This window comes from Neovison vison, chromosome 11 (assembly GCF_020171115.1).
Source record: "Neovison vison isolate M4711 chromosome 11, ASM_NN_V1, whole genome shotgun sequence".
NCBI lineage: Eukaryota > Metazoa > Chordata > Mammalia > Carnivora > Mustelidae > Neogale > Neogale vison.
Genome location: NC_058101.1, coordinates 188,880,777 through 188,894,453, shown reverse-complemented (window position 1 = coordinate 188,894,453; position 13,677 = coordinate 188,880,777). Strand labels below are relative to the sequence as shown.

At 37.2% G+C, this 13,677-nt stretch overlaps 1 protein-coding gene across 2 annotated transcripts in view; it reads left to right on the top strand.

The window, feature by feature from the left end:
• VPS37A (VPS37A subunit of ESCRT-I) overlaps window positions 1-13,677 on the top strand; it is a 55,482-nt gene that overhangs the window by 14,509 nt on the left and 27,296 nt on the right. For both annotated transcript variants that reach the window (XM_044225508.1, XM_044225509.1), the window contains exons 2-4: window positions 7,788-7,862; window positions 10,143-10,257; window positions 10,908-11,008. In XM_044225508.1, coding sequence (XP_044081443.1) covers window positions 7,788-7,862; window positions 10,143-10,257; window positions 10,908-11,008 — 291 coding nt within the window. The remainder of the gene's footprint in view (window positions 1-7,787; window positions 7,863-10,142; window positions 10,258-10,907; window positions 11,009-13,677) is intronic.

Genomic DNA, 13,677 nt, shown 5'->3' with positions numbered 1-13,677 from the left:
CTGAAGGCAGATACTTAACAACTGAGCCACCCAGGCACCCTGAATTTAGCCACATTTCTGATTACAGAATTAATAAATCCTCTCAAGTATCTCATCAGGATTTAGCTAGGACATCCAGTAAATATTTCTGGAGGTTTTAAACAATCTCAGAGACCCTAGCAGCATCCTCGGAGAGGGTGCAAAAGATAAGATCTTTACCAGATCTAGAGTCACTCAACAAATTTAGTCAAACACAACCTGAAAGCCAAGCCAAATTCTTAGGACATAAAACAAGACAATCAAGAAGGGAGTAGCTGTACTGGGGAGACAGAGAATTAATAATCAATAGTTCTGGTTTAGAAAGGAAGGGAATATCTTATTTTTTTTTCCCTCTGTATTGGGCTCAGGAGGTAATTTATTTACAAGACCTTTTGAGAATCCTCTGTGGGTTTAAAAAATCATTTAACTATAGCTGTTAGTTTGGCCTTTAACTGAGGAGTGAAAGATACCTATAGGGGATTGCCTGTAGCCTGTGGTGGTCTTTATCTCAGTGGTAACTAATAATTTCTTCAGAATCAAAAGATGATTCAGATAGAGGATTACTAGAAAGAGTACTCAAATAAAAGAAGAGAGCAGAAGCAATTAATGCAGTCTTATATGTTAGTCTGAGTCTTCTGTTCTAGGTACCTTTCTTTTTCATTGTCCTTTTGCAGTGAATCAATGAAACTTTGGAATTTTGAAACCTTTTGGTGGTTCCTGCATACCAAATAAAATAGGTATGCCATTCTGTTTAAGAACCCTTGCTTTCAAGTGTACTTATTAAATCATTTATCTAATTGGAGCATTGATCATAATAGCCATTGTAATCCTAGGTTGATTTTAGTAAGATCTTGTGATTTAACTAAAAATTCATGACTTCTGGGACTACAGTTTTTAGACATAAAGTAAGCAGGTATGCCAGAAGTTGGCCTGTTCAACTCTGGATATGGGGAATCCGCCCTCCCCCATTTTTTTTTTTTTTTTTTTTTTTTTAGCTAGGCCTCTGGGTTTCTCAGAATCAAGCTAATACCTAAGGGGGACATGAAATGATGTTGGGAATTGTGAGGTGTTTTGCAGTGTACCTCACTGCACAGAAATTGTCTTGAGGCTGGTAGGTGACCTAGTGTCAATCTAACCCATTAATGTAACCAGCTTATTTTATCCCAGAGGTTTTGCAGAGATGGCGAGTGCTCTAATAGCCTTTGAATTTAAATGCTTGACCCATATCTACCAGTGTTTGCAGCCTTATTTCTGGCTTCTGAGACTCCCATTATCAATTAGTCTTTACAATACCACAGGTCAGGGCCCCTGGGTGGCTCAGTTGGTTAAGCCTCTGCCTTCAGCTCAGGTCATGATCTCTGGGTCCTGGGATCAGCCCCACATTGGTGGGCTGAGCAGAGAGCCTGCTTCCCCTTCTCTTTCTATGCCTACCTGCCTCTCTGCCTACTTGTGATCTCTGTCAGTAAATAAAATAAAAACAAACAAACAGAAAACAATACCACAAGTCTCCTACTGGACCCAGTCCAGCTCACATCGGACCGAGTCTATTCCCACACCCAGTCTGGTTCTTAAGTCAGACCCAGTCCAACTCCAGCCAGTGGCCACCAGCAGTTCCCAATGTAGGCTGAGCAGCAGACTTTAGTAGATGGAGGCTCTAGACTGGAACTGGGGAAAGAACTAAACCAGCAAATGTCAGTCAGCGAGAACTGCAGACTATAATTGGAGAAGGGATTCCAGTGTGGAACTGTAGACTGCACCAAGGGCTAAGGACTGCAGCTCTGTTAGAGCCTCGTCTAGGCTGCTGATTCCTTAACCCTGGACCATGTAGACTGATTCCTTAACCCTGGACTGGAAAACCAGTTAGACCCAAACTCAAATGCAAAGAAAGTTGAGCTCAAAACCCAGAGCTGCTCACCAAGGGTCCTTGGAAATGAATGGCAAGATAGTGAACTTGGAAGGGTTCACAGAGTGCCAGGCCTCTATTTCCCTTTATCCCCAAAGGTCTTTAGAAGTTCACTTCAGATCCTTTTGCTGCCACCACATCTGTTAAAAATCAAAGCCCAAGTAAATTTTGAAAAGGTAGTTGGCTTCATTAAATGACTCATGAATTGGGCAGCATCCCATCTAGCTAGTAGTGAGAGCTCCCAGTAGTTGTACAGAATGTAGGAGTTTTATTAGGACGAATGGTGGAGCACAGAAGTTACTAGCAAAATAAAAGAAAGGATTCTACCAGCCAAGGGCACCTTTCCCTAGGGGTAAAGGTCAGGGGGTCTAATTAGGTGGGGTGTTATCTGGGGGCAGAGGATGGAGAAGGCCCATGTGACAGATCATCTCTTTTAATGCTGTTCAGAAAATTCCTGAACTAACTGACTGGTTAAGACTACAGTTCTAAGGAGGTTGCAGTTAAGTTAGGTATTAAGCTCCTTTGTGGTGACTTGGCCCAAGTGTCTCCATTTTGGCCCTCTGTTTTTCTTTTTAAAGGGACCGTGAAGATAGGAAGTTTTTAATGGCACAGGATATGGAGACTTTAGAGATGCAACATTATTTCATATATGAAATTTTTCCTATGGTGTTTCTTTTATCTAGAATGTCTGCTTCGTTTTGCTGATTCTCTTTCCTGCATGTTAATTCTTACTTGAATTTTAAATGTAGTTCAGATATTATTTTATTTCCTGGAATACGCCACCACCCCTACCCTTGTTGCAGTTAGGTGCTTTCATTTGTGTTCCTATAGCTCTTTGCACATCTGTTTCATTGTCCTGTGTTCCACACAACACTGTTCAAAGAATACTGTGAAATATGTGGTCCATGTCAAACAGATTGAAAAAACAAAAAATCATGTGCTTTAGAATTTCCCAGAGCCTTTAATAAGCTAAAATGCATCCATATTCTTCAAGAAAAGAATGTATAGTATGAAACCTTTTCCAAACAGCACCAAACCATTGATTTGAGCTATTTATTTTAAATTTCCAGTGTCTTATTTTTTCATTTTCATATCAATTGCATTGTCTGTGTGTGAATGCAAGCGTTCTTTTGTTTCTCTGAGGATATTACACAAATTTGGAGTCTTCTGTTTGCTCAATTAACTTTTGTGTTTTGGGCTTTTTGAGTTTAGTGGCTGCCTTGCTTCGTTTTGCTTTGTTTACACCTCTTTGATGTGTTTATTTCTATGTTTGAGATTCCTTGTTGACATGTTGGTGGATATTTATCTCTGTTTATTATAGTCTGCCTCTGGTGATGAATGAAAAAGAACGATTTGCTCCAATATGAGATAAGCTGATAGTAGTCTTCTGGAAATAGAGGCTCTGTGCAAGTCAGTAGCTTCCTAAAGCCCTGCCACTTTTGAGGCTGCTTTGGGTACAGATATTAGTGCCACCTACTGGTTGGAACAAGGAAGGAAAAGAGGAGAGTGCTCTATCCTACCTGTTGCACACATCTTCCCATTCATTACCGCTAGAAATGCTTCCCCCCAGCCGTCCATACTCTTGGTGTGCATTGACTTTCTTTAAAGGCTTGGGAGACCTTCATTCTGCTCCTACTTTGTGTTGGTTTTACTTTTAGCTTGTCATCAGTTCCTGTATTTACTTTTTTTTTTCTTTCCTTCTTTTTTCCTTATTATCACCCTTTTCCTTAAATCTAATCCCATCTTTTTTATCATATAGGAATTCCTCAGAGTTTGTCTGCTTTACTCTTTGCTTTCCAGCACTGTTACATATTTGTTTGTTTCGTCTTTTGTGATGTTTCCTAGAGATTTAGGAGGGAAAGGGAAATTGCTTAATCTCAATCTACCATCTTTACTGAAGCATCTGAGTCCTTTTTTTGCAAGGTTCACCTATAAACTTTCCTTGATTTACCCAACACTGAGAAATGCACGCTATCAGTATCTTGAATAGACCCTTTTTAGTCATTTAGTTGTTTCTTCTTGCTATGTGCCCCTTCAAAGACCACACATATTTCTGTGTTTATGTTTCCTTGCAAGATGGCGGATATTTGGTAGCTGCTTAGTTGAACCAAGTCTTTCTTATGAAATTTAAGTTGACACAAAGTGTGTAGTTGAAGATAAGTGATTGTACTACAAAAGGAATCTCTTAACCATAACTAGTGCTTCTGTGGCATCTCGGGGTCTATTTGTTTATACTTTCAAGGACTATCAAAGAAATGATGCCAATTAATCACACATTTGACTAACAGTTATCCGTTGTTTCAGCTTTCTTTAATCCCAGACCTATTCAGAGTCAATGAAGCAATATCATAGTAATTCACTTCTCTTAGAGAACCTAGAACATAAAAGTATTAATGGAAGGTCATTCAAATTTGCTCTTATAGTGTGATTACAGTATTACTTTAACATTTATGTGTGGGGTGCCTGGGTGGCTCAGTGGGTTAAGCCGCTGCCTTCAGCTCAGGTCATGATCTCAGGGTCCTGGGATCGAGTCCTGCATCGGGCTCTCTGCTCAGCAGGGAGTCTGCTTCCCTCTCTCTCTCTCTGCCTGCCTCTCCATCTACTTGTGATCTCTCTCTGTCAAATAAATAAATAAAATCTTTAAAAAAAATAAATAAATAAAATTTATGTGTGTATTTACATCCAAAACACTTCTGTCAGCTCAAAGATAAGGCTGCAAAGAATGTTAAAGCATAATTTATAATAGTAGAAATTGGAAACAGTCTCAATAATTGTAGAGAATAGGTTAAACAATGTAGTAAAATATTGTTTATAGCCATTTAAAAAAGACAATGTAAAAACAATTTACTGATTCAGAAAAGAGCAAGTTATAGATTGTGTAGACAGTTCAGTTGCATTTTGTTTTCTATAAGGCTGTGAATATAGAAAGATTAGGTTATATACCATTGTGTTAGAGGTTATCTTGGGTATATGGCTTTCTATGTGATTTTTATATCCTCTTTGCTTGTTCCCCGCCTGCCCCATGGGAGTGAATCATTTTTAGATAAGGTTTTTTGTTGTTTTTCTTCCCCCAGATTTTATTAGGGAGCCTGTGAGTGGTGGGGTGCGGGGTGGGTGGTTGTAGGCAGAAGGAGAGGGAGAGAGAGAATCTCCTCTCTCAGTGCTGAGCCTGATCTGGGGCTTGACCTGAGCCAAAATTAAGAGTTAGATGCTTAACTAATGGAGCTACCCAGGGGCACTTAGAATAAGTTTTTTAAAAAGTTATTTAAAATAGTAAAAAATCCGAAATCACATTGTGAATATTCAGGGAATGGTTCTTGTTTTAATTAAGCGAACTGACAGATTAATAGGAGAAAAGCATACAAGCTTTATTTAATGTAAGTTTTACGTGAGATGAATGACTTAATAAGGAAGCAAAGATACAAAGAAATAGACCTGAGTTTTTTATGCTAGGTTTGATGAAAAGTGTGCAGGCATGGAAGAATATGATGGGTTAAGGAATATGAGGTAATTGTAATAATCAAGAGTGTATGGGGGCAGGTAAGCAAGGTTGTTAGTATTCTTTTTGGTGTCTCTTTGTGTTTGAGATAAAGATGCTACTTTCCTCTTGGTATGAGGATGGCATATTTCACATGAGGATTTTTATATTCTCTTTCAGGGAAGAAGTATGAGGCAGGGAGGAGGTTAGAGTAGCCTTCCTGCTTCTCTTTTCTCAGACTCCTTCCGCTAAACATATTCAAGATGCTGAAGTGCCATATTTGTCAGTAGCATGGCCTGAACTCCCACAATTGCCATCACTAAGCCTATACTGGAATTTGTTAATGATAGTTCACCTCACTAATATTACAAGTATTGCTTTCAGTTATTTATTGTACCTCATTTGTGAAGGAAGCTTGTCAAAACTTAATGTCAACATTCTAATTGTAGAGACAATGAAAAACTCCTCGCCAATAATTTAAGTAAAAATTACTTTAATCAAATTCACTTGAATTTGTTTGCTATAAAAATACACTAAAAAATGGAATTAAAACTTGGATACTACACATTTAGACAGCTCCAACCTAGGTGCATGTTCAAAATGCATATTTGATAATAGCTAACATGTATTGAACAATTGTGGTATTTTGGGGTGGGCTTTATGAGCATTCTCTCATTTAATCTAACAACTGTTTTAGATAGATAGATACTTTTAACATCCCTATTTTCCATTTGAGAGATAAGATTTAGGTTAAGTAATTTGCATATGATCACGTAAGTATAGGGTTTAGAGGGAGAATTTGAAGTTGGGGGGAGGTTGACTTAGGAGGTCAAACTTTTAATAGTGAAGATGTTCTGTTTAGCTTAGAGCTGATGGATGCCAGTTTCCCTTGAAGCATTTATACCTTAGAGCTGTAATACAATATAAAGGAATAGAAAACTTAAACCATTTAATTGATTATAAAGTGTTCCTACTACTGAGGAGGTTGTCAGTATTCTAGTTCATAACTGAACCCCAAAGGGAAACCTCTATAAAACAGCAGAAGTCCTAATATTGAGTATCTTTTTCAGTCTGTTCTCAGAATTCTGAAGATATTCTGAAGATATTCTTCATCTCAATCCTAACCCCATTCCATGGGACGTCAGTATAGAGCATTAGTGGAAGCAACTAAAAAAATGAAAAGTTAATTATCATGTAACACTAGATCTTCCAATGGTATTCATGCTTGAAAAAGTTTCATGTCTTTTTGAATATTAAGGTTCTTCTCAGCCTTAACTTGGGAATACTACTTAACATTTTTCCCTTTGGAAATATTGTGAATGTTCACTAGAATTTGAAGTAAGTCCCCAGAAGATTTGGTTGCTAGATTATAATTGTAATAATGTATCCCTGCAATTAGCAATAAAGTAAATTCTAAATGTAGAATGTTAAAATACAAGGAAATCTGTGAGTTGGCAATTCTATTTAGTGGCTACTTGCCAAGACTTCCAAAATACTGAGTTAAATAAGATAGGACTTTTTTTCTCACACAAAAAAGATATTCAGTTTGACAATTCCTTAGTCATTAAAGACCCAAGCTACTTCTTTCTTTCTGCTTAGCTCTCCCTAGTGTATGACTAATATTCTCAGAGGCATTCATGGTCAGGATGGCTATTAGAAGTGCCCCTATCAGATAGAGTCAGGAGAGGTAAATGGACTCATACTAGTCCCGTCCCCCCCCCCCCCGCCCCGATGCTTTCCTAGTAATTCTATCCCACAGCCTCCCTGTATCTATCTCATTGGCTGGAACTTAAGTCTATAGCAACAGCTAGCTGCAAAAAAAGGCTAGAACATTGCTAACTCAGAGTAAAATCAGACTTTTCTCACTTAGGAAGAAGGGGAGGTTATTTGTTTCTGGAAAGCAGCCAGCAGTCTCTGTCATAAGACAGACATAAGACATAAGACAGTTTAAAGTATTAAGACCCAGACTTCCCTATCTGTCTATATAGTTGGGAAGTGGCAGTGTTCTAATCAGAGCCCAGCTGTCTTGGTGACTTATATTAGCCAGAGGGATAACAGTTGTTTCTACTAATGTTGAATTAGATAAAGTGATAGTTAATCAATCTAGCATTAATATGAGAGTTTTTCTTTGTCACTTTACCTGAGAATCTATCACCCTCTTCCACCTACCCCCAACACACACACACACTTGGATATCTCAGAATATTATTGCCTCATTTGATAAATCTTTCTGTGGTCATTTTTCCTTCAAGATGTAAGTTATATTGGCTATCTAGATTAGGTGATTAAAATTAATCATTTTAGTAGGCTCTAAAAACATTTAACATTCTTTAACATTTATGGTTTTATAACTTCAAGTGAATTTTTCTCTCAAATTTTTTCCTACAGTATAGCTGAAATACAGAAAGATGTGGAATACAGGTTGCCGTTCACCGTGAACAACCTGACCATTAATATTAATATGTGAGTAGAATTTATCCTATATTTTTTATGTACTAGTACTTCTAAAAATCCTTTCATTATTTTGTTTCTTAGTTATTAGAAGTAAATTGTTTAATGTGAACTTACTTAAAATATTCTTTTTCTAGTATCTATAACTTACCAAAGTCACACAGTTTTGTGAAACAAAAAAAATTTTAAAAAATTTTTCAAGAGATTTTATTTATTTGACAGACAGAGATCACAAGTAGGCAGAGAAGCAGGCAGAGAAAGAGGAGGAAGCAGGCTACCCGCTGAGCAGAAAGCCTGATGCAGGGCTCAATCCCAGGACCCTGACCCCCACTGAAGCCAGAGGCTTAACCCACTGAGCCACCCAGCTGCCCTGTGAAACAAAATTTTTTTTTTTTTTTTTTTGACAGAGAGAGAGAGAGAGATCACAAGTAGGCAGAGAAGCAGGCAGAGAGAGAGGGGGAAGCAGGCTCCCCGCCGAGCAGGGAGCCCGATGCGGGGCCCAATCCCAGGACCCCGAGATCACGACCCGAGCCGAAGGCACAGGCCTTAACCCACCGAGCCACCCAGGCGCCCCGAAACAAAAATTTTTAAAAACATCTTTATAAAGTGTATGGTTATAAGAAAGAAACTATATAAGAAGAAATGCAGTAAGAAGATGTAATAATAGTGTTTAGTACTGTCATTGTTTTTATTGATTTGCACTAAAGTCTTCACCAGAAGTAACCTAAAAGAGAAAGGCTGAAAATGATGACAAACAATCAAAGGGATCATGTATGGAAAACTATTAGAGGTATATTCACCTCTGCATCAGAAACAAGTGAAAATATTCTAGCCTTCAGCAAGAGATAAACTATATCAACCAGAAAGTTCAAGGCTGAATTTGATCTACTAATTAAAGAAAAAAATTAAGATAAAGGTTATAGTTATGAGGTTATTTAAAAGACAGGATTGGATCGAATGATTGCTGAAGTACCCATATAACTATAAGTGTAACTATTAGTCTTTAGCATGAAAATATTAAGTTATTACCTCAAATTGTATTAGGTAGCTGGGTGCTAGAGTAGGTGTTTGAATGAGGTAAGAAGCTCCTAACTGAAGACAAGAACCATGGCTTATTCCTCTTCATATTTCCCTTGTCTAGTGTAGTACCCACATGGAGAAGGCCTTATAAATCCTAGCTGAATAAGTGAGTGAATGTATGAATGTTTAATAGTGCCAAGCATTATGCTGTGTTATCTTGATGAAGGAGCTTTTTCAATCCTCACAGCAGCGCTGCAAATTGGCCAAATTACAGACACATAGGTAGTGAATAGCATAGTCAGGATACAGACCCAGATTGTTTGGGCTCCAAAGGCCATTCATTATATTTTATTTACGAAACTAGTTTAACATCTTTAACTATTTGAATGAAGTAGTTTTATCTACATCAAATGTCCTAGTAGGGCTAAGTAGGAAAAGCCAAAAAGGACCCAGTTTTCTTCTTGACAATGCTGCTGGATAAATTGTTTTCTGAGCTAACGGAAAACAAAGAGACAGTCTTAAAGGGGCATCTTCTTCTGAGTTTAGAGAGATTTAGAAATCAGACTTCTATAGCCAGTAAAATCCATTTAAGACATCAGTACTGAATTTTAAATTTGTGGCAGTTCATAAATGTTAATATTTTCTTTTTCTTTCTTTTTTGGTATTGAGAATTTACTGTTCTTTACTTGAAACCATGAGATTAACAGATGGGAGAGTTGTGTTAACGGGGACAATTACAGGAGAGCCTTACAGAACCAAGGCATAATGACACCTACAATGTTTTAATTGCAGTGCTTTTGCTTTTATCTACTTACTCTTTAAAAATTCAATAGATGGTATAATAATTCTTGGCAGTATTTCATAAGTAGGAAAACCGCAAAAAAATTATATGGCCAGAAACTGTGGTTCAATAGACAGACTGGTTACTATGGTTCACCTGATACAGATACTTGATCTGATTTTATCTGAGATTTTGCATGGCTTTTATTGTGTTTGGAAGCAATTAATTGACATGGTGTGAAGAATGTCTTACAACTCAGGGTATTCATATTTTACATTAAGATTTTACTGTATTGAATTGCTTTATAATCTTGTTGCTAAAGTATATCTTCTTGTGTATTTTCAATCAACAACCATAATAGAGCACTTACTATTGTGAATAATTAATCCAGATGAAAGCATGAAAATTTAATTTGCTTTTAACTCTGTTTTAGAATTATGACTATTGTAATATAACACTTGTCTTTTTTTCATCTGTTCTACGTTTAACAGATTGCTCCCTCCACAATTTCCTCAGGAAAAACCAGTGATCAGTGTTTATCCACCCATACGACATCACTTAATGGATAAACAAGGGGTATATGTTACCTCTCCATTAGTAAACAATGTAAGTATATAGTATAATTTATAGTATATAATATATAGTAGAGTACAAGTATATAGTATAATTTATTTCAGAGTAGTGTAGCAGGTGTATTACTTTACTACTACATATTTTACAAATCTAAAATGCATTTAAAATCTCATTTAGAGTAAGGAATTTTCAAAAAAAAAAGATCACTGTATCTAAAGATAATACTGATTTGAAGGTTATTTGTTTTTCTGTGATGAGGACCTGTTAATGTTAGAACTTTGGTTCACAGTAAATTTTTCTGTAGTTGTTAAGAGGGGATAAAATTCAAATATGCCTTAAAGTTCTTAGGATACATAAATGACTGATTAATGTGAAGGACTATTAACTTAAATGTACTCTCAGTATTGACCTTTAAACCTTCAAATTATTTTTTAAAAGTGTGGAAATATTTTAGCTCTGTTGTTGGTTAAATAGATTTTCAACTGATTTATGGTATTGAGTCTATAGAAAAATATTGTAAGTTATGGATAGCTAATCTGGTCATTTGACACAATATCCTTTGTTTCTCATTCAATTCTTGATGTGCAGAAGTAGATTTAAGATAAAGTTTTAGAATGACATTTATCCTAATAAGACTGACTCTGGAAGTGTTTTTGATCATTCTGTATTGCTGTTAATTTTAGTTTACAATGCACTCAGATCTTGGAAAAATTATTCAGAGTCTGTTGGATGAGTTTTGGAAGAATCCTCCAGTTTTAGCTCCTTCTTCAACAGCATTTCCATAGTAAGTATATGTATATCAAAAAAAAAGTTTGTATGGATTTATTTTTATTTACTTTTATCAAAGTAATCATAATACAGTTTAAATTTTCAAATGATATTAAAAGGCAGTTCTCTTCATTTCCACCTTCACGCACATATATTCATACTTTTCAGAGGCAACTGTGTTTTCTTTTAGCAGCTTTCCCAATATTTACCTCCATCTTTTTGAATAATTTTTTTTTTTCGATTTTATTTATTTATTTGACAAACAGAGATCACAAGTAGGCAGAGAGGCAGGCAGAGAGAGAGAGGAGGAAGCAGGCTCCCTGCTGAGCAGAGAGCCCGATGCGGGACTCGATCCCAGGACCCTGAGATCATGACCTGAGCCGAAGGCAGCGGCTTAACCCACTGAGCCACCCAGGCGCCCCATCTTTTTGAATAGTTTAAACATAATATGTTCATACATGTCTTGATTCTTTAATTTTAGGTATTATATACATCAACTTCCTGTTACGATGAGGATTTTAGTTATCTTTATCTTTCATAATGTTCCTTTCCCCTCATTTTCTTAGTGACCGATACCATGATCTTAAATTCATTTTGGTATTTTCATTTCTTCGATTCTTTAAATATTCCCCATTGCTGAGCCGAGTACTTTGTTATGATTACATTTTCTTTATGGTATAATTTTTTGCTTTTTCTGGAGTTATTAATTCCTTTTGTTTTTCCATTGGTTGTTTTATCTTTTTAATTTTCCACATCTTTCAGCAGCTCTGAAAAAGACCTCTCAGATTATTTTTCCACATCATCACACCGTGATGACATATTTTTCTTGTGAATCTGCAGTTTGGTTAGAGATTACTATGAACAAAAGTGGTTTTGTTCCACTTTTTGCATTAGCTATTGTGGCTTGAAGTCTAGGGGTTGGAATCCTCTGAAGGCTCACTTAATTTTCATGTCTGGCAGTTAAAGTCAGTCACAAAGTCCCACCCAGGTTCAAAAGGGAGGAAATAGATTCCATCTCTTGATAGAGTGGCAAAGATCAAGAGCTCTGTGGATATTTTGGAAAATATAGTCTGTCACAGTTCTTCTGGGACTAAGAATTTACTTTTCTCTTATATGCAGAAATGTACTCAGCCCCTTCCCCTAAAACTTCCAGACTTTGTCCCATTATAGAATCAGGCTCATGCTGAGGGTCCAGGGTTTCTGTATCCAAGTCATATTCAGGTATAGATGAGGTTTCTTCTGTATTTTCCTCAAGTGTAATTTTTTTGGTGTGAATTAAAGAGACAGGGTAGTGGGTAATTGTCCCTCATACACCTATCATAGGGTAGTACTGTAGGCCTAGGCTAACTGCTGTAGGCCCTTCCGCTGAAAAAGAGAGAAAATGGGAGCTACTCAGGAGCCACTGGTTCATAGAAGTTCCGAATCCAGTTGAGCTTGTTGCTATTTCTTTGATTGGGACTTAGTTTCACTTTATGGGAATGATTGTTCATGGAGTAATCCTGGCTTCTTCAGTTTGTCTTCTGCATCATGCTTCCTTTCCATAAAATGTAGTCCTTACTTGCAGATGAGCAGTTTTTTCAGCCTGCTTTCAGCATTATAGAAGTTAAGGGTCCGCAGGCCACTTTTCATTTGATATTGTCTCTCTCTCCTTTAGACCAAGATGATAAAATTACTTAAATGTATTTGTGGTTTTCTTACGAATCAACTTTTTCATCCATTTCTTTAGACAAAATTAATACCACAAGTTTGCGAAATAAGACATTGGGCTTCCCATCAGGCTGCTGAGAAACAACTTCTTAAGATTCTTAGAAGCCCTCGAAAGCCTTTTTTTCCTTACCAGATAGTTCTCTAAGGCACTGCCTCAGTTTTTCAGATGGGTTAACAAAGGAACTTCCAGCCCACCCTGGGTTTCATCTTCTCTTTAAAGCTCTTTCTTAATTTGAGACTTTTGGAGAAGGCAGGAATGAGAGACATTTTTATTTTTTTAAACCCAGGAAACCTTCTTTCTTTATTTTTAGCAGTTCTTTCTTTTTCTCTTCTCTCAGGTTTTATTGCAGCCAACTAGAAGTAAGGTGGCACCGTTAACACGGGCTGTCTCCTTAGCTAGATCATCCAGTTCACTAAATACAGGCACACTGTGGATTCCGTTCCCGATCACCATAATAAAGTGAAAATCACAGTAAAGTGAATGAAATGAATTTTGGGGTTTCCCGGTGCATATAAAAGTGATGTTTGCACTATACTGTAACCTATTAAGTGTGTGATAGCATTATGTTAAAAAAAAAATGTACGTGAAGGGGAGAGAAGTGAAGATGGTGGAGTAGGAGGATCCTATCTTACGTTCCAGGAGTTCCAGGAATACAGCTAGGTAACACTCACATCAGCATGAGTGATCCAGAAAATGACCTGGAGACTGGCAGGATGAACTCCACAACCTAAGGGCCACATCAAAGAAGGTCAGATGCAATTTACTGTGGCTGTCTCTGGATGAGCGGAAGCCAGGAGTACAGTGAGTGGTGAGAAACACGATCACACCAGAAACCCCGCATGGGGATGACAACGAACCCCCAAAACATTTGGCTTTGAAAGTAAGAGAGGTCATTTTTGTGAGTTCTTAGAACCAATGGGACTTAAAGCCTAGAATTCTGAAAATCTGCAGGTTCAGTTCTGGGAAAGCCTGGAGGA